Source organism: Oculina patagonica, chromosome 8 (assembly GCF_052425735.1).
Source record: "Oculina patagonica isolate OP01 chromosome 8, crgOcupat, whole genome shotgun sequence".
Lineage (NCBI taxonomy): Eukaryota > Metazoa > Cnidaria > Anthozoa > Scleractinia > Oculinidae > Oculina > Oculina patagonica.
Window position 1 is genome coordinate 18450037 of NC_135765.1, and position 21678 is coordinate 18471714.

General features: G+C 37.8%; 4 protein-coding genes across 4 annotated transcripts in view; 2 read left to right on the forward strand and 2 right to left on the reverse strand.

The window, feature by feature from the left end:
• The window catches only part of LOC144662795 (uncharacterized), a 152900-nt gene that overhangs the window by 53351 nt on the left and 77871 nt on the right, over positions 1–21678 (reverse strand). The window lies entirely within an intron of this gene.
• LOC144662858 (tyrosine-protein kinase receptor Tie-1-like) overlaps positions 1–21678 on the reverse strand; it is a 67873-nt gene that overhangs the window by 6718 nt on the left and 39477 nt on the right. The gene's annotated exons all lie outside the window — the stretch shown is intronic.
• LOC144663163 (uncharacterized) lies at positions 2495–11629 on the forward strand. The gene is made up of 13 exons (XM_078524094.1): positions 2495–2618; positions 2732–2814; positions 4004–4098; positions 4177–4276; positions 5112–5171; positions 5898–5937; positions 6990–7105; positions 7797–7893; positions 8632–8687; positions 9013–9126; positions 9921–9980; positions 10143–10244; positions 11609–11629. The coding sequence occupies exons 1-13, from the start codon at positions 2495–2497 to the stop codon at positions 11627–11629; spliced, it is 1068 nt and encodes a 355-aa protein (XP_078380220.1).
• On the forward strand, positions 12124–13027 carry LOC144663166 (uncharacterized). Its single transcript, XM_078524096.1, has one exon. It carries the CDS (start codon positions 12143–12145, stop codon positions 13025–13027), a length of 885 nt encoding a protein of 294 aa, XP_078380222.1. The 5' UTR covers positions 12124–12142.

The window sequence follows — 21678 nt, forward strand, 5'->3', positions numbered from 1 at the left end:
TTTCTCTTGCAGAAATTGATGGTGAGTCAGTTCATTTAGGTCGTCACAAAGTGCGAGGCAGTGAGGCATGCGATCCATTCCAGTTAGCCTAAATAGCACTTTGGTTAGCCTAAATCGCTCTCTGGTTAGCCTACAGTTAGCTTAATAGGTAGCTTGCAGTCAGCCTTTTTATTTGGAGTACGTATTTCTGACTCGCATGCCTTACACCTCACTGCCTCGCACATTTGTAAGACTCAGTTCATTTAATAGTTACCATTTATAGAGATTCGCCCCATGTAAAGGAATCCAAGAGAGTCTTGGATTCCGGATTCCGCACCGTGGATTCCGGATTCCGCACCGTGGATTCCGGATTCCGGCGACTGGATTCCGGATTCCATGCCTGTGGATTCTGGATTCCAAAAGGTGCGAGATTTCGGATTTCACACCTTTAAATCTGTTTTTAATTCTACCTCAACAGCAGATTACGCCATTTTTATAGCACATTCAGCTGTTTAGGAGTGTTCAATAAGCTCTTTAGGAGTGTTCAATAAAATTTTATCTTATCTTATCTTATGTCGTCTATTTTCTTTTTTTTTTTAGTATATTAAATTTAAATATATGTAAAAACCGTAAACATATTAGGACCCGATCATTTTTTATGGGGTAAGTGGGGCTGGTGGGATTTGATAGACAGTCACTGTTATAATATAATGGCCCCCAACAACAAATGGTCAAGTGAAATTAAAATTTATCAAGCCTTATGATTAAAGAATGTATCAGTTGTTCAGTCATAATAATAGACAAGCTACATCCCCCCAAATAGCTCACATTGCCTCGACTAAATAAACCATCTGTTTATTGTGGATGCCGTTTGTTGGTATGGGCTGACTGCACTTGAAAGCAATAAGCTGAACTGGGTTTGAGTTAATAACAAAGTAGGGGTACATAACAAAGAAAGGGGATCCGACAATTGCACTCTCATTGTTACGATAATGAAAAAAAAAAAGTAATTGTACCTTTAGCAGCTAAATTCGATAATGTCTCAAACATGATACAATTTTAGAAAAAAATCTATATATAATTTTTGTCAGGGTAAAAAAAAGTGGTAGGGGGGTAATCCCCCCAGTCTCTCTATCTTCCCTGTGTGTTTCCTGTAATTGCACGAGGAAGATCAATAGCGGAGAGTACGCCGGGAGTTCGTTTTATGGTCTTATATCGATAATAAGTGACCTCTCTTTCTCTCTCATATCTTTCTCTTTTCTTGAACTCCTAAGAGCGATAGTTTAGCAATAGTTGAAAATATAGCAAGGACTTTGATTTTGTGGATCAACAAGTAACTGTTGGCCCCAATTTGACTCGAATATTATGCTTGATTATGTTTGCATCTGACACATGAATTCAAATGCACTCTAAATATTATATATACTGCTTAATTATCTACAACTACCAAAAACGTGACTCTAAATACCGTATTTATTCGATTAAGCGCCCAACCTCGAATAAGCGCCCACCCTGTAGGTAGGAAAAGTTAATAAGCACCCAGCCTCAAATAAGCGCCCACCCCCACCCCACAAAAAACTAAAGGGCACAAGAGAAGTATTGATTATTGAAATTAACTAAGTACTACTAACAAGACTTCCCCCATGACTAAGTTGTCTAAGTATTTTACAGAAACTTTCAATGTACAGTTAAGATTATGCTTTGGTACATCTTCACGTTTTGATATTATTTATTGTTTTCAGTACGAATTCAAAATAAACTTACTGTTTGCTGAAAATCATGAAAATTAAATAAGCGCCCAGCCTCGAATAAGCGCCCACCTCGAATAAGCGCCCACTCTAAAGGTCCAAAAATTTAATAAGCGCCCAGGGCGCTTAATCGAATAAATACGGTATACCTTTTCCTCTGGCTTGAAGTTTTTTGTGATGCTTCCCCATCTTGAATTCCGTACGTTGTTCAAACGTAGCTTAAAGTAAATGAACCGTACTGAAGATCTAGAACCAGTTCGAATTTCTCAATCGCCGAATCGAAAGGGCACCTGGGAGTCGTGTTACTTCCACAGGGGAACTTCCTGGACAAAAATGATGAATGGTTTAACTTGGCCAGATTTCACCGTCAAGCAGCCTCACCTTTTACCGCTTTCACCGAATTTTACCAAATTTTTGGAAAATTTACAGGGATATTTAGACATCCATGAATCCGTGATAACAATTTGTTTTCAAGCTGTGTTACAAGAATGGTGAGCCCCGCATGGGACAGAAAAGGATAAACACCTCCTAGAAGCATTGTTGGCGGTTGAGAGACATTGCGTTACACTTGTCAATAAATTTCAATTTCTTAAGGTCAAAACCCAGCATGATAAAACGGTAATCTTTGACAAAATAAAGCATGCGCCCTACCAGGAGAATCAAAGACCACAACAACGCCGTGGTTGATTTGAATTTAGTGACCAAATATCAAACATTTTACGTTAGCTTTCTGGTAAGGTTAGCTTGGTAACTTTTGTAGTGCTCTGATGGTAGATTCCAGATACCAAAGGAGGTTGGATTTCGGATTCCACAGGAGACTGGATTCTGGATTCCACAGGCTGGATTCCGGATTCCAAAGCCTCGGATTCCGGATTCCAAGAGCAAAAATATGTTGGATTCCGGATTCCGGATTCCCTTACATGGGGCGCAGAGATCTCTGAACTTACTGAATTATCTGTCATAATTGAATGATGACCAAAACGTTATATCATTTTTTATATCAGATTTATTACAGCCAGCCTTGTTCTCCTTATATGGCAATCAGTATGAACTAAGAGAAGAGCATCTGTTACTCACTATGTTTCAGGTAGGTTCATAATGTCCAACTTGCTCTACAGTTTTAAAGGGCTGTCACTAAGGGTCAGTAGCTGGCTATGCCTTCTAACTAGCTACATTTGTGAAGCGATCTTCAGCAGGATACTTTACTCTGAGACCAGCTCACTGTAAGAGCCAGTGAGGCCCCAGTGTGAGTTTACTTTTATTGAGTACCACCACCTCTGGGACCTTTATACTCGCATGCAGTGCCTTTCTCCATCCACTGGTATCAGAAACTCATAAAGGGTTGAAACGTGTAACACGCGTTCACATGGTTTGAACATTCAGATTTGCCAAGTACCATATTTGTAAAAAGAGAAAGAGTTTGCACCTGAATGCGCTGTATTTGTAATGATACATGCAACATCATTTGCGGTTTTCAGGTGAATTTCTTGAATTCTAATCTGAATGCCATAATTTTTTTTCAGAAGGCAAAATGCAAAGAAATTGTATCCAATTACAAGTGAAGTTGCCTCAACCACTAAATTTTGACGAAACAAGAAAATTTGACCAAATTGAACTTTATTCAGCCAACTTGTTTAAAAACAAGACTTCGGCATAGAGTGGGAGCTAGCACATGCTGTGAATTTCATCCAAATATTGCAAGTTTGATTTGCTATTTTTTCTCTCGTGATTTTCCAAATATGGTACTTATGCAAACAAATGTGTAAACACTTTGTACAATATGAATCGTAGGGAGTTGCACATTTTAACCCTTATGGGTTTCTAGTGGTATAAATGGGCAGCAGAAAACTGTTACAGTATCCTTACCAGGGTTTTCACAGTGACTAAAGATTAAAGTAGGTGGCTGTCCTTGTGTGGCACCAGCCTGAGAGCAAAGCAAGAAGCTTAAAACACCTTCCAGTAGTAAGGGAGATGCTTGGATTTTAGCTGGTGATTCGCAACAGAAAGCTGGCAGGAGCTCCAGTAGGTGTTGGGTCTTACTGAAAGCCAAAAATGCTTGGGATTGGTACCCGCAACATACTACACTGTACTTTGTCACACTCAGGGGGAGTTGCAGTATTCTTAGGCCCCTTATACTATGGAAACCTGTAGAGTTAAGCGCTGCCTGATCCCGCATGATAAACAATCTATACATACATGTACACTTGTAGTTGGACTATTAGATATTTTACTTGCATGTGTACTGCCCTTAAAATCAATATTATTTGTTGTTTTAGTTGGCTTTGAAGTATGAAGTTAATGAGTCAGAGACATTTAACAGCCTCCTTCGAGCGAACACTGCTATCTCAAGAATGATGACAACCTACACAAGGTAATTTTGAGGCTCTGCTAAATCCATTCTCCTGCCAGTCATCTTTTGACTTACTGAACAATATTATTGTTATTCCAGGAGAGGGCCTGGTCAGGAGTACCTTAAATCAACTCTTGGAGCACTCATTGCAAATGTGGCTGACCAGGACAAACTGGTTCTTGAAATCAACCCACTGAAGGTGTGTAGTTTTGTTGATTCCCTAAATGCTCGTTGATATTAACTGCACCTTTTTTGTTGGAGTTATTGGGGGCCTTCTAATGGATGGTTCACCGGGTTGTTTACTTAAGCAAGATGCTTAACTCTCACAGTGCCTCTCTCCAAATGGCATTTTTGGTGGCCTAATGGTTAGTGCACTGGATGCGTTCAGGTTTGAGCCCAGGCCAGAGTCACTGCATTATGTTCTTGGGCAAGACACTTAACTCTGATAGTGCCTCTCTCCACCCAGGTGTATAAATGGGTACCATGAAATTTAATATTGGGGGGTAACCCTGTGATAGACTAGGGAAGAGTAGAAATATACGAACCAGGATAATCTCTGACATGATGGACCACTAGTCCCAGTTGTGGACTTAACCTACCTTACCTAGCATCCCTTCCAGGGGGAGTAGCAATACTCCCAGTCACTTCTTACTACTGGAACTGGATTTTAATGCTTTCATTTAGGAGCCACTTGGCTCTTGTGATCCACTGGATTAGACTGATCAGACTTAATTACTTAAACCATAACCTTACAGTAGTTCTTCTGGTCACCACAGAAACTTAAATTGAATCACTTGGTACAAGTTCTGTCAACTCTCACTATAACAGACACCTTTGGGACCACAATTTGGTGTCCGCAATAGAGAAAGTCTGTAGAAGCGGGAGTTATTTTTTTCAGTAATTCTTATTCGCCGGGAATTCATCTTCTGTCCGTAATAACGGGATGTCCATAATAGTGAGATGTCTGCAAGGCGGGAGTTGACTGTACAAGTTGCCCAATATAAAGGGGTAAAAGTATTTTCATTTTACTTCAGGTTTATGCTGAAATCTATGGCACATTGGTAGATTCCTCTGGACAGTTGACCATGGAACGAGTATGTTACAGCATTTGCTAGTTTTTAAGTGACAATCATAATAGGCAGGGGGGAGGGACACCAAAAAAAAGGTAAAACACCCTCCCCCTTAAATAACCTTAACAACCAGACAATAAACTATAAAAATATAGGGAAAAAGTCAACTTTTTCGACTTCGTCAAAAATTAATGTACCCCAAACAAATATCAGATATTGTTCTACAGCTAAAAACTTTTCCCCTACAGCACACACTCTTATTGGTTAATTGGAGGTCACATGACATCTAACAATAAAAACTGTTTCCAGCGAGAAGTCTCTGAGCGGGCAACATTGCAAAGTGTGTGATTTTAGAGAGTAGCAGTGCAATGTTGCTGTGAATGTTGACCGTCCGTTGTGCGATGTAACAAAACACTTGATGACTTAGCTGATCCCTCGTGAAACCAGTTAATTTTTTTTGAGATTTCTGGAAAACAAAATTAACTGTTAGGAACAGTCATCATAATGTTAATAATGTATAATGTTGTTCCTAACTGAATGGGGCATTTTTTATATTAAATGTATTTAAAAGTACAAGTGTTAAAAGAGTAGAGGAATGAGATCTCCTGGTCATGCCTGTGATGCTACAAAACAGAAGTAATTCACACCTGGTATTTATCTTATAACAGTGTAAGTTAAAGTAGCTTTTTGAATATGGCTAAACCGCTTTTGTTGTAACCAATTAGCTAATGTTTGTGTTTGAATATTCAGGCCATGGATGACTCTGGTGTGCAAGACACTATACAAGAACATATCCTCTTCACAATGATTTATGATTTAGTTGATGATGATCACACTGTGAGACATCGCTTGGGAATTGTACCATCTGATCAACCGACCGACCGACTGACCGACCGACCGACTGGAAAACACGAATCAGAAAAAAACTGTGTAGCGCATGTATAATGTGACAAAAATTAAACGAAAAAATGTTTTGTTAATGCGATGGAATACAAAATTTCTCAGATGTTTCAAACTTCTGTCTCTTCATCAGCGTATACTGACTGACTGGCTGGCTGGCTGGCTGATTGACTGATCAACTTGACTGACTGACTGACTGACTGACTGACTGGTCAACTTGATTGGCTATCTGACTAATGGACTTGACTGAACATCTGACTGACTGATTGACTAACCAGGGTGCAAAGAAATTGAATTTTCATTAATCTGTAGCCAGGATGTACTAGCCTGAAAGTCATTTTTACTAGCCCCCCACCCCAAATTTTTTTAAGGACAATGCTTGTGATGCTGCACTTGCTTGTTGGGCAAGGGAAGAATTAAGTCCACTAGCCCAAGAGCAAAATCCACTTGCCCCAGGCTAGCAGATTCCAACTTCTTTGCACGCAGCTAACTGATGTTCTGACTGATTAACTGACAGACTATTAGATTGATCAATCTGACTGACTGACTGACTAACTGCTGACTGACTGACTGACCGACTAACTGCTGACTGACTGACCGACTAACTGCTGACTGACTGACTGACTGACTGACTAACTGCTGACTGACTGACTGACCAACTAACTGCTGACTGACTGACTGACTGACTGACTGACTGACTAACTGCTGACTGACTGACTGACTGACTGACCGACTAACTGACTGACTGACTAACCGCTGACTGACTGACTGATTCATTGATTGATCGAGTGGTTGAGTAATTGATCAATGGATCAATCACTGATGAATTGAAGGAGAGGGAACTCTCAACAAACACGTTTTTGCTTACATGCATGTAGTTTCTGCTACTGTTCAAGTTTAATGAGTAAACGTAAAGTTGTATTTCTCCTTAACATAATCCAAGCAGTAATATCCTTAAGGCAATGGCATCAGAATTTGTTTCTGCCATCACAAATTCACTGTTTGCAGTACCTTATGGCATCAGATGGCTGTGCAGTACTATTGTCTGTTTAGTCAAGGTAAGAATGTATGAAATAATTAGGATCAATCAGTTTGCAATAATTTTTATAGTGTGTGTAATATTACCTTTTAGTATATGCTAAAACAGTGGATAGCGTTTTTGGCGCACCCTGATTGGCCACTCAAGCCTTGAATATCCTTTGCTTTTCACCTCCGAGCAACGCACGCAAGAAAATTGTAATCTTTGACAGGAATACACTAGTCAAAAATCATCCTTTCAGGCTATATTATCTCACTGTTTTAGTATATATAGTAAAACAACTATTCACCTCAGTGTCGGTGGCTAGTGGTGAATAATTACCTGGTCGCTTCGCATCTCCACCACTTAATATCCACCACTAGCCACCTTCACTTCGGTGAATAGTTGTTAAACATACATCACTTAAAAGTAAATTGTCATTGATATTTTTCATTAGAGGAGGTGAAAGTCTTGGACTTTCATAAAAAGATGTTAGTCTTGGATTCACCATTCCCCAGCCCGAATATATTTTTTTAAAAATTAAAATCATACATCATGAGTGTTACAAACAATGCAGTACAGACCTGAGACAGACTGTTGACTGTCATCTTTAAGATAGCCCTCAGTATGTTCCTTGTCAATATTGTAAAGTTTGATGAAAGTAATGTTAAGTTGCAGGATGACTTGTAGCTAATACTTTGTCATGTGTTTTATATTCTATTTTCTCACAGGAGAAGTACCCTAATGTTGGTGACACAAATATCACTTCCCTCATTGGTGGATTTTTTCTACTGAGATTCTTAAATCCAGCAATAGTCACACCTCATGGTATGGACTAGTTAATATTTAACCTCTTAAAATTATGCAATTAATTGTTTTGAAGTTGGGAGTGGTAGGGCGGTGGGGAGGCAAACTAAAAGAAACAGAATTTTGATGTGTGTAAATTAACAGGTAGGTTAAGCCTGTGTTTGGGCCTAGTGGCCCATCAGGCTGGAGCTTATCCCATTGATCCCAGTTTCTGTAGCATAAAGTGACTAGAAATATTTCTACTCCCCCCCCCCCCCCGAACGGGATGCTAGTCCATTGCAGGGTACCCTTCCCAGCATTATGTCACTGGTACCCATTTATACTTATACCTGGGTGGACAGAGGCACCATGACGGTAAAGTGCCTTGCCCAAGAACACAACACAGTAACCCTGGCCAGTGCTTGAACCCGGACCACTCGATCCGGAGTCTGGTGCACTAACCATTAGGCCACTGTACCTCCTACATGTTAAGAGGTAGGTAAAGTCTGGGTTTGGGCATAGAGGCCCATCAGGCTGGAGCAAGCGACAAGGAGTATTCCTACTCCCCCTGGATGGGATACTAGTCCAACAAAGGGTTACCTCCCTACCAGCATTAAATTCACCGTTACACCTGGGAGGCCTTACATGTATGTGTCGCCTGGTGCTAAAAGGACAGATGATGACGATAACAATACCTTTTTGTGTCAGCCAGTTGAGAAATGTTTACCATTCAGTAGTACTTGCAGTGACTAATAACCTCAAATTTTGTCTCTTTTCTAGCCTTTATGCTTGTCAGTAAGCCACCAAGCCAGTGTGCAAGGAGAAATCTTACTTTGGTAAGTCATCTTGTTTTATGTTTGGGCAACAAGTAAGCTTAAGGATGCAACAGCCTAGCTAGCAGAGTGTAGGGGCAAGCCCCCTCCCTGAGAAATTAAATAATCTAGGTTCTTTGAGATGATATTAGCTACATATGGGGAGCACTTGTTTCCAACAATGTGTCAGGCTTCAAATGACAGATTTCACACTTCTCAGACAGAAAAGGAGGCTGTGGCCCCCCTTGCTCCCCCCCCCCATTAACATGTTCCACTTCTTTTCATCCCTTTGAACAGGTCTGTTGGTTCATTTCCAACTAACTAATTTTTTAAATTCTCTACTTTGTAGATTGCAAAACTGTTACAGAGCATGGCTAACCGGCATGTGGTAGGAAGTCATTTCAAGGAGGAATATATGCAGCCTCTGCAGACGTTCGCAATGACCCATGTTGCGGATGTACAGGTGAGAAGTCCCTGTAATATAAAAAATTGATGTCTGCAGAAATGTAGTTGAACCCCTATAAATTGACCACCCCCTATCAAGTCCCGAAATTATTGCCAGTTTACCTAATACTGTAAATAAAATACTTATCTAGTGGCCACCTCTATTAAGCTGCTGTGGCCACCTTCTGGCCGTCCCAATGGGGATTCGTCTGTTGTTTTTTACCTCTGTTTAGCGGCCACCAAGAATATAATAATAGTTTGGCCTTGTTTCTAAACAACCTAATGACAGATACAAGTCCAAAATTTGAAGTGATGACTGATAAAAAAATTCGAACATGCTTACAATCATTTTGTTGTGATTTCACTAAGTTAAGTGATAATCATTTGATTTCCTGGCAATGAAGTGCTGTTTCTACGCCTTATGCTAATTTGCCTTATTTCTGGTGAAACCCTAATAGGTGGCCAACATCTATTAAGAGGCCACTTACCATTCCCCCAAGGGCGGCCGCTTGTAAAATAGGGATTCGACTATATTCTTGTATTCCCCGGGGGGGGGGGGGTACTCTCTATAATGGCCTATACCGGGAGGCTCCGACCGAGAGGGGAACCTTTTTCAGGGTGGGGATTTTACAAGTTTAGATATACAAAAGGGTTTTTTTTTAGAGAAAAGAGTTTCCAGAAAGAATTAAATTTGTTTAGATCACATGTGATGTCTACCATTTCCAGCCCTGTGTTATAATGTTATCATGTGTATCAGTTACACAACAACTAGTCTATTAGATTGTGAAGTTATCATTATTATTTTCTTTGCAGAATTTTTTGATGAAATTATTTAAATTTAATGAAATTAAAGATTTCTATGAAACTTTAGAGGTAAGTCATTGCCTTGTCATAATTTTACAGGACAGTTTAGATGTTTTTACAGAGCCTCACCTTTTCATTTAGTTATTACTCATGAGTAAATAAGACGAGTCATCATTCTTTTCTTGTAACCTGAGCTTTATATTTAACCTTGTTGTGTTGTTTCCTTTTTAGATTGAACAATATTTATCGCTGTCAAAAGACATTAAAATTAAAATTACCCCAAATGAGATGTATAGAATTCATGAATTAATTATCAAGCATAAAGAAGAATTGGTAAGTTAATGCGTTAATTATAATTGTGTCTGATGTATTATAATAATTACAGTAACTTAATACTTTGATGAACATAGCATGTACTGTACTTAAACTAGGCAAATGCAGACAAAAATGAGAAAAGCTTTTTTTTTTTTTTTTTTTTTTTTTTTTTTTAATATTTTTAATTTCTTGCCATACAAACATACAGTACAAAATTACAAAGAAAAAAGAAACACTACTTACAATTTAAACATTACTTACAGTCCTAACGCTACTTACTTACACTAATACAATACTTACTTACACTACAACAATAAATTATTACAAGCTTAACATTACTTACTACAAACAAAGCACGTTAAAAAATAAACAAGGTATATTATGCTATGGAGAGCAGAAGAAAAAAGAGACATGCAAAGCAAACACCAGCTTTCTAAACAAAAGGTCAAAAAGCAGGTTTCGAAAAAATAGAGTGACCTAAAATATTTTCGGTGGAGTTTTTTTAAAAGGTAGAGTGGAAAAAGGAAATAGTCTAACTTAATACAGGAATAAAGATATTCCATTTTCTGTAATGTTGAGCAAGTGTACCTTTTTTCCTGGCAATGTAAAATTCTAATTTAAGAGTAGCTCTTAATTTAGCCTTAAAAACTGGTAAAGAGGGTTTAATCTTATCAAGCTTACACCTATAAATAAAATATTTTCCAAGAAGAAGAATATGGTTAACTACCATAGAGTCTGTATCGATATCAAACTTACCAAACAAAACATCGGTGAGAGAAAAATTTAAAACTTCATTCTTATGGATGGCCAACCACGACAATACCTCTTTCCAGAATACCTCGCTTGCTTTACAAAGAAACAATAAATGCTCGAGGGATTCATCTTCAGAGTAACAGAAAGCACATAATGGCGAGTCTACAATCTTAAATTTATAAAGTCTGTCATTTGTATACACAATATGGTTTAGTAATTTGTACTGAAAAGCTCTTAACTTTGTATCCAAAGTAACACTAAACGCTAGAGAATAGATTTTCTTCCAATCGACGGAGAGATTTGGATAGTCATTTTTAAATTTCTTTTGGGCAGTAGGAGGAATTACTTTACGAGAAAGAAACTCTTCATAAACTATTTTGGAGGGAATGTTAGAAATATCCAACATTTCCCCCTTTATTGGCACTTCAAAAGAATTTGCAGGGCAGGAGTATGGTTCACGGTATATACTCTCACCCTTGATAATGGAGCGCCATTCCTTTGGAATGGCACTGACTACTCCCATTAAAAGGAAAAATTGACTAGGTGATAGTTTTGACCTGAGAACTTTATCACTTTCCAGAAACGTATTGTCTTTAGAGACTAAATCTCCGATTTTGCTTATCCCACAGTTTATGCGGAAAAAGGCATGATATAAAGATTTACCTTCACATAGAATGTTTTTATTATTCCACAAGTATTGGTTCATAACATCCCCGTACGAAACCACTTCTTTACTTGAAAGAGTTGACCACGCAGCAAGACAATCTTTGTAAAACTCGGGTAAAAATATGGGCAATTTTGGGCAATCAAAATGACACTGCAAAATGAACTTTCCGCCTAGTTTTTTCAAATAGTGGTTTAAGAAGATCTTCCAGGGACTAACATAGTCCTCAATATACTTCTTCACGCACATTATTCTTTGCGCTAGAACCATAGATTCTATATCCAGCATCTTAAGCCCTCCATTTTCAATGCAATTAATCAAAGCTAACCGTTTAACCTTATCCTTTCCTTTCCAAATAAAGCTGTAAAGTTCTTTATTGACTGCCTGTATGAGATCTTTAGACACATGAATAAGCGAAAGAGCCTGGTGAGAGCCACACGATGTAGACGTGCTTCTCATGGCTCCGTTTCTCGGGTCAATATTTTAAACCAAAACGCCTATGGAACAACTTCTTTCGTCTGTAAAGAGAAAAATTAGACTTTCGGACTCTTCAAGTAGCTCACAAGAAACTTCGCCGGCGGAAAAACGACTAAAAGACATCTCTCGTGTCTGCGCGGACGAAGACGAAGTAATGGCCGCCGAAGGACTCGCAGGCAAAATAGACCTAATATTGTCTAAACTGGAGAAACTAGACACGCTGGAAACGAAATTAGAAGAAGTATTCTCTACGATAAATAGCCTGAAAGCCTCTGTCACGAGTTTAGAGGAAGAAATTTCCGCGGTTAAAGAGAAGCAACGGAGCTCGGATAAGAAGATCAAAGATTTAAAAGAGAATGCCGAGTTCGTTAGCGGACAAGTTGAAGACCTAAACAGTACCGCACAGGAGGAAAAAGAAACGCGTTGCAAAGAAATCAAAGAGGTTCGTAAAGAGCTGTTATATCTTGAGACTTACAGTAGAAGAGAGAACCTTAAGTTCGATGGAATTCCAGAGCACCTTGTAGAAAACGAGCAAGGAAGAAGAATGGAAGACACAAAAGGCCAGTTAGTTGATTTTCTGGAAAACGTACTCGAAGTTGAAAATGCCAATGACATCGAATTTCAACGCGTTCACAGATTGGGGAAACAGCCGAGAAGTAACAGCAGTGGAAGAACTATAATTGCAAGATTCCTGCGATACTCAGATCGGGAGAAAGTTCTAAGATGTGGGTATAAATTGAAAGACACGGACTACAAAATTTATGAAGATATCCCCAAGGAACTCTACGACCTTCGCAAAATTCAAATGAAGAAATTGAAAGAGGCAAGAAAGGAAGGAAAGAAAGCGTTTTTCAGTAAGTCTGAGCCAGATAAACTCTTTATTGACGGAAAATATGTTAAAATGTAAGCTAAATTAATATTATTTTGCGGACATTACAAAATTCTTGTTTTGAGTCTAAGCTGGTTTTTTTTTTTTTTTGCCACTTTGAATACTAATTATTTAAATATAGGTGTTAGCACTCGTCGAAACTAAAACAAAATACCCGTAAACGAACCAATTAGCTTTTGTATACCATCACAAAAGGCTAGGCCTGGAGCGTTGATTGCTCAACAGTTAGTTTCTGGAGCGTGAGGTAAGGGTCAATCACGGAGCTTTGGTTATCTTGCTCCCTAATTAATGTTATTGTTTTTTTGTTATGTGTTAGGTTATTTAGTGTGTCTTCATTCGTGTTAGTTAAAAAATGCGGGAATCAACAATTCATTAACTATTGTAAAATCAACAGATTATCAAGTAATTATCATTGTATAATCAAAACAGTAATGAGCAATATTTCAAAAATCAAAAACAAAAACAAAAACAAAAAAACAGGGAAGCTCTTTCTTTTACAAGCCGAATACATTTAAACTTAGACCACTGGCGAAACTCAAATTGCAAATGTAAATTTTAAATTAATATCACTAAATGCTCGAGGGATTCGGGACTTTCACAAGCGTGAAGCAATTTTCTCATGGATAAAAAAACAGAAAGCTGATATCGCGTTCTTACAAGAAACATATAGCACCTCAGAGGTAGTCAATGAGTGGAAGTTTCAGTGGCATGGAGACATGTTCTATTCCCATGGTACAAATCACAGTAAAGGTGTTTTAATATTGGTCAGTGATAAATTGCAATTCAAATTGAAGTCCGTTAACCAAGACAGTGAAGGTCGATATGTCCTGATTGAAGCATTAATTCAAGAATCGCCTTTCTTACTCCTAAATATATATTCTCCAAACAAAACATCGGAACAATGCACTTTCTTTGCAAATATTTTATCAATACTTGATGGAACAGATTTCCATTCACAAAGTCAGTTAATTATCGGAGGCGATTTTAATGTCCATTTGGATGCTGAGATGGACAATGAAGGCGGTCGGGTAGAAAAAAAAGACTCGGTAAAAAATATTTCTGATATAAAATTGGAATATGATCTGGTGGATATCTGGCGGGTAAGAAATCCTGACAAGAGACAATTTACTTGGAGGCAAAAAAGACCTCGGGTCCAGAGGCGCCTTGATTATTGGCTAATTAATGACGGTTTACAAGACTTCATAGAACACGCTGAAATCATACCTTCCATTAAATCGGATCACTCCGCGATTACGCTACAAATAAATACCATAGAAGACAAAGTCCGTGGCCCTTCGCATTGGGTGTTTAACTCTAGTCTTCTGGAAGACGATTCCTATATTGACCTTATCTGTTCTAGTCTTAAAGTTTGGTTGAAAGAGTTTGAAGATATTCATGATAAGCAGCTTCTTTGGGATCTGGTTAAATATAGAATAAGACAAACCACAATTTCGTTTAGTAAAGAAAAGGCAAAAGAAAGACGAAATAGACTTGACGTGGTAGAGAGCAAACTTAAAGAGAGTGAACAGCTGTGTGCTATACACCCCACAGAGGAAAATATCGAAAGCTTAGAAAAGTATAAGATGGAATATGATTCAATATACGATTACATCACGCAGGGAAACATCATCCGATCAAAAGCCGCATGGTATGAGAAAGGGGAAAAAAATAACAAGTTTTTTCTAAATCTTGAAAAGTCCAGAAAAGCAAAAACTTGTATACGAAAATTAATTAACAAAGAAGGACAAGAAATAATTAATAGCAAGGCTATTATGTTTGAATTAAAGGATTTTTACAAAAATCTCTATGACGATAAGGACCAGGAAATCAGTTTCGACGAACTGCACAATTATACTAGAAATCTTAATACACCTAAATTATCAGATCACCAGCAGCTTCTTTGTGAAGGTCAGTTAACCTACGATGAGTGCTACAAGGTTGTGGATCAACTAAAAAACAACAAATCTCCGGGTAACGATGGCCTAACAGCCGAATTTTACAAACAATTTTGGCCTATATTAGGGGGTCTCCTGGTAGATTCCTTAAATGCGGCCTATGTAAATGGCAGACTATCAAACTCACAACGACAAGCAATCATTCGGCTTATCGAAAAAAAAGACAAAGACAGGAGACACATTGAAAATTGGAGACCTATATCCTTGCTTAATGTGGATTATAAGATCGGCTCTAAAGCTCTAGCAACCAGGTTGGAAAAGGTTCTACCACACATTATTCATGCAAATCAATGTGCATATGTTAAAGGCAGGACTATTTTTGACGCAATTAGATCAATTAACGATGTCATGGAATATACCAAAATCTACAACATTCCCGGTTTAATGACAACCTTCGACTTTAAAAAAGCTTTCGATTCTTTAAATTGGCAGTATCTATTCAACACACTAGAAACTTTTAATTTTGGGGATTCCTTTATCAGATGGGTCAAGGTTCTTTATTCTGATATCTCGAGCTGTGTAATGAACAATGGCTTTGCATCGGATCTTTTTGAAATTAAACGTGGGGTGCGACAAGGTGACCCTTTGTCGCCTTACCTTTTTATTATCGCGCTTGAAGTTCTGAATATTGCAATACGCCAAAACAAAGAAATCGAAGGTATTAAAGTGGGCAATGAAGAAGTAAAACTAACTGTTTTCGCCGATGATCTTACTACTTTCGTAAAAAACACGAGATCCTTCTTTTCATTAAAGGAAGTTATAAATAAATTTGGATTTGTTTCTGGGTTGAAACTAAACGAAGAGAAAACGGAGGCATATTGGCTTGGCAGCCTACATAACTACCCTGAAGATCTAGACCTTGGAACAGACAAGGTCAACAAGCCAATAAAGATTTTAGGTATATATTTCACCTACGACTGGCAAAAATTCCAAGAACTCAATTTTGAAAAAATTATTAACTCCATAAAAAAATCTTTGACTACATGGCAATGGAGAAATTTAACTTTACTTGGAAGAATTCAAATCATCAAGACCTTCGCAATTCCAAAGTTTATGTTCCGAGCCTCTCAAATTCCCCTTACAAAAGAAATTATCAAAGAGATAAACTCCGTTCTCTTTAAGTTTGTATGGAAATCTGGAAGAGATAAAATAAAGCGCAAAACTCTGATCAGTGACTTTAAAAATGGGGGATTGCGAATGCCCCATATAGAGACACTCATTAAAACACAAAGAATTATGTGCATGAAAAAATATTCGGAGAGCTATGACAGCATCTGGAAGGTGTTCCTAGATAATTACCTTTTCGATTTTGGAGGCTCCTTCTTGCTGAATTGCAATTACGATGTGAAATATCTTCCAAAGTCATTTCCAAAGTTCTATAGAGAATGTCTGAATGAGTGGGCAAATTACAAGGAAAAGCTCATTTCCACTCCTGCGAACGTGTTAGATGAATTCATTTGGAACAACAAGTTCATTTGTATAGACGGAAAACCGCTGTTTAGAAATAAAATAGTCAAGAAAGGTATAATCAAATTACGTGACTTGTTAAATGACACAGGTAAACTTAAGACTTGGGACGCATTACAGAACAAAAATATAACAATGGCTGAACACTTCCTTCTTATGAGTATTTTTGACACTATCCCGTTGGAATGGAAAGCTATTTTAAAACAACAATTACAAATAATTCGCGCCGACACAAACGATTCCAAAGACGTTGTTTTCCCGACGACTTCGAAGGTGCTATATTGGGATCTTGTGAAGAAGATAGAGGCTGCTCCGACATCAAAACGTAAATACGAAGAATTATTTCCAACAACTGATTTGCCATGGCAAGATATTTATAACCTTCCTAGGAGCGTAACTGTTTATTCCAAAACTAGAGAATTCCAGTATAAGTTATTACACAGAATTGTGTTCACTAATAAAGCCCTTTATAAAATGGGTCTAGTTCCTTCCTTCTCGTGCACGTTTTGTGGTGAATCTGAGGAATCCCTTGAGCATTTATTCATTCACTGTGAAATTACATCTGGCTTTTGGATTTCAGTAAAGGAATGGCTTCAAAACTACCTTACTGACGTTAATAATTTAAATGCTTTTAATATAACATTTGGGTTTTTTAGAAAAAATCTTCCTTTACTAAATCATATCATCATCTTATGTAAGCAAGTAATTTTTCAATGTCGAAACCTCAATATAAAGCCATCTCTTTTATTATTGAAAGCCAGGATAAAAATAACGTACAATTTAGAACTTGCCATAGCTAAACAAAACAAAAACCTAAAAAATCATAGCGAAAAATGGAAAGAGCTTCTCCCTGTTTTTCAACAGTAGAGTTAATATTTTATAATTATTTTGACGGAAATCATAATTAGACACTTCTTGTATTTCTCGCATCGTGTGATTGTAATTTTTTTTTCCCTTGTTCTTCTTTTTTTTTTTTTTTTTCTCTATAGACTAAGTGTAAGTATAGTGTTAGTTTTCTTCTTCTACTCAACAATTATATTTGTATTTTAGTAATGTAAGTAGTGTAAGTAAGTAGTTTAAGTTATCTTTTTGTAAGTAGCCTTTTTTTCTGTAAGTGATGTAAGTACCTGTATCAATTGATTTGTAAATAAGCTTTTTTTGTGTGTGTGTTGCAAATAAATTAAAAAAAAAAAAAAAAAAAAAAAAAAAAAAAAAAAACATGAATAAGCGACGCTTTCGACATAAATTTCGGAATAGCAAAAGATTTAACGATTTGTATCTTTCCTATAAGTGTGAGTCCCCTCCATTTCCACATGCCTAATGTTTTTTTAATAGACTTTATAATTGCCTCGAAATTATCCTTTTTCCTAGAAAGTTGATCATAATCAAAGTGTACGCCTAAAATCTTAATTGAGCGTTTAAATTCATAGGAAGGTGATTTAGACAAATTTTGGACCCCTAAGCAAAAAAATTCTGTTTTTTCCTCATTTAATTTTAAACCTGAGAATCTCGAAAACAGATCTAAATTAACAATCAGGTTCTCATACGAAGACTTATTCCTCAAAAAACATGTCATGTCATCCGCGAAAAGAGAGATTTTCACAACTTCATCCTCAATTTTGATCCCTTGAATCTTGTCATTTTGTCGAATACTGCAAGCTAGAACTTCTAAACTAAGAATGAACAAGAGAGGGGATAACGGATCCCCTTGTCTCACACCACGGTCAACATTAAAGTAACTTGTCGCAAATCCATTATTTATTACGCAACTAGACACGTTTGAGTAAAAGGTGCGAATCCACTGAATAAAAGATGGTCCGAAATTGAATGTGCGAAGGACCTTCAATAAGAATCTATGGTCCAAAGAATCGAACGCTTTCTCAAAATCAATTGTTACAAGGATACCCGACTGATCACTACATTTTGTATATTCTAATACATCATCAATGGTCCTGACGGCGTCAAATATTGATCTTCCTTTCACATAAGCGTTTTGGTTGTAATGAATCAAGTCAGGAAGTATATTCTCTAATCGTTTAGCTAGCGCTTTGGAGGCTATTTTGGTGTCCACATTAATTAAGGAAATCGGTCTCCAATTTTTGATCAGCCTTTTATCTTTTCCTTTCTTTTCTAATAAAGTGATCACCGCTTGTTTCTGAGAGTTAGATAACTCTCCGTGATTATGTGCATAATTGAGACAAGCTACCAAATGTTTTCCAAGAATAGGCCAAAAGGCTAAGTAAAATTCCGTTGTAAGGCCGTCGTTACCAGGTGTTTTGTTCTTTTGAAAACCATTCAAGATGTTGAAACATTCACCGATAGTCAATTCTACCTCACACTTCTCTTTCTGTATTTCAGACAGTGTGGGTAAGGATACGCTGTTAAGAAATGCGTCTAATGAGGCTTCACTTTCTCCAGTAGAGTTCACTTGGTAAAGATTTGAGTAGAAACTTCTAAGTTCGGCCATTATTTCTTTGGGATTCGTTGTCAGAGATTGATCCTCCTTAAGAATCTTTCGGATTGTGCTCTTTTTACCCCTAGAGCTCTCCAAGTTCAAAAAATACTTGTTGCTTTTCTCTCCTTGCTCGTACCATCTTGCCCTTGAACGGATTATAGCGCCTTGTGCAATGTATTCATATTGAAGGTCATACTCGGTTTTCAAAATCTCTAGCCTATTCAGATTATCCGTAGATGGATCCTGGTCACAAAGCTCTTGAAGGATTGTCAATTTTTCCTCTAGAGATGTCAATTTCGCCTTCCTTTCCCTCGCTTTGCGTTTACTGTATGAAATTGTCTCCTGTCTAATTTTGAATTTAATGAGATCCCAAAGCAATCTGGGATCTTGTATATCCCTAAATTCGTCAACCCAAACCTGGTATCTATCGTTTATTAGAGCTACATAGTCATTGTCATCTAATAAACTTGCATTGAACTTCCAGAAGGAAGGACCGTGTGATTTTTCTTCTATTCCATTAACTGACAACAGAATGGCTGAGTGATCAGACTTTATGGAAGGAATAATGCTCACCTGATCGATCTCCTCCTGCAAGGCATTATCGGTTAACCAAAAATCAAGCCTCCTTTGGATCACAGGAGTTTTCTGTGTCCAAGTAAAACGTCTTATTCCTGGGTTCCTAAGTCGCCAAATGTCTACTAGATCGTACAGTAAGCAAATATTCTCAATCTGCTTAGCTGATTCCTTTAATTTTGGTTTGCCCCCACAACCATCAAGGTTGGGGTCTAAAATAACATTAAAATCTCCCCCAATGATTATTCTACAGTCGTCATCTATATCAATGTTATCCAATTCCTCCTTGATTTTGTCGAAAAAGTGAGTTTGCTCACTCGTTTTGTTTGGAGCATAGATGTTTACTAATAAAAACTTTTGATCTTGCACCAGCGCCTCGAGAAAAATAAAACGACCCTCTTTGTCCTGCCGCATGGACTTGATTTGGAATTCCAAATTATTTTTAATTAAAACAAGCACGCCTCTGCTATGTACAGAACCATGCGAGAAATACATCTCACCCTTCCACTGCTTTTTCCAAACATTTTCAACTTCCTTAGTACTATAGGTTTCCTGAATAAAGCAAATGTCGACTTGTTGTCTCATTACCCATCCAAATACTGCTTTCCGTTTTTCAAAAGAACGAATCCCACGAGCATTTAAGGATAATAGTTTAAATGCAAAGTTGCTTGCTGTCATGATTTTACCACAACTTTTAGAATTTGTAAAAGGCCACCAATGCAGCTGTCAATGGAATAACAAAAAGCGTTACCTGAATTCATTTCCATACAAAAGTTGTGAAGAAAAATATTGCGTAAAGCAGGCGTTTGTTTGCGGAAAAAAAAAAAAAATTAACACTCTCCCTTATTGCATTTGCAATTAACACCCTACAAGACACTAACGAATAACGAAAACGACAGAACATAAAAGGTGACCAGAAACACTGTTGTGCCACCGTAGAACGACTCGAGGAAATTGATTGAAACAAAAAACAACATAAAAATAAACACAAACTAAATACGAAAACTAAGCGGAGAGGGGAAATGATGATTACAACGGTTATTTGTTCCCCATAACTTCGTCTATTAAATCATAATAAGGAGAAAGCAAGGCCATTTACGACTGAGGCAAGCTTATCTAGTTACAAATTCGCGTTCAATATAAGTTCAAGCTGTGCCTAAATATAGGCATCAAACAATCCAAACAAAAAAGTAAACGTCAATAATTAAAGTGGGTTTAAGTGTCCATCGATATACAATTTATCAGGTTCAGCGCGGCTGAAATACGCGATCTTACCCGCTTTTCTTGCATCGACCAGCTTCTTCGACTGGAGCTTCCTTCGGTTAACTATTTCTTTTGGCAGGTCTGCAGCGATCCTATACCCGGAATCTTTCAACGACTTTCCTTTTGAGAAAACTGCTTCTCTGTCGCTATATCTAAGAAACCGAGCGATTATTGCTCTAGGGCTTCCATCATCATGAGGCTTTCCGATCCTGTGGACCCTTTGAAATTCGATACCCATTGTTTGGACACCACATTGCTGTTCCAGGAAAGAATTAAGCACCATGCGACAGTCTCCGCCTTCTTCTTCCTCGCTAATGCCGTAGAAACGCAAATTTTCTCGCCTTTGATACACTTCAGCATACAACAGTTTGTTTTCCAATTCTTTGTACCTGTTCTCACAGAACTCGCTCGCCTTTTCTCGGGCCGCTGTCGCTTCGTTGACTTGCGTATTGAATTCCTGGAGGCCATTTTGTAACTCTTGTACGGCCGTCCTCGTGGTCGAATGAGCATCTTCTAATTTTTCCACTCTGCCTTCTAATGAGTTGAATTTGGTCTCCAGGTTGGACACCTTAGTATTTATCTCCTCAAGTTTATTGTCCATGATCTCTAATCTTTTTAAGATAAGATCTAATTTCGTCTCCAAGGCGTCCGCCGACATTTCGAAGACCTCAGTAGATCGCTCGGGCGAGGTACCCGAGTTAAACTCTCTTGCTCGTTTTTCCACGGGCGATGCACCAGACGCGCTCGAATTACTGCTTTCTCTAGTTCGCTTGGGATTCATAAGAGTTTAAGGCCTAAAAACATCATTAATTGACGAAGTTACGCGGAGCAGTTTGAAACACGTCTACAGCCTCCGCATGCCTCGACCCAGTCAAAAATGAGAAAAGCTGACAAATTAATAGAATCCAACTGTGTAAAATTGTAGTATAATGCCAACTTATTTACCGCATGATGAG

Excerpts from the sequence above, each read along its gene's own strand:
- LOC144663163 (XM_078524094.1), top strand. The coding sequence starts at position 2,495 with ATGGTAGATTCCAGATACCAAAGGAGGTTGGATTTCGGATTCCACAGG. Across the intron at positions 5,938-6,989 it reads GCAAGACACTATACAAGAAC|GCAGTAATATCCTTAAGGCA; the intron begins ATATCCTCTTCA and ends AACATAATCCAA. Across the intron at positions 7,106-7,796 it reads CTATTGTCTGTTTAGTCAAG|GAGAAGTACCCTAATGTTGG; the intron begins GTAAGAATGTAT and ends ATTTTCTCACAG.
- LOC144663166 (XM_078524096.1), top strand. The coding sequence starts at position 12,143 with ATGGAACAACTTCTTTCGTCTGTAAAGAGAAAAATTAGACTTTCGGAC.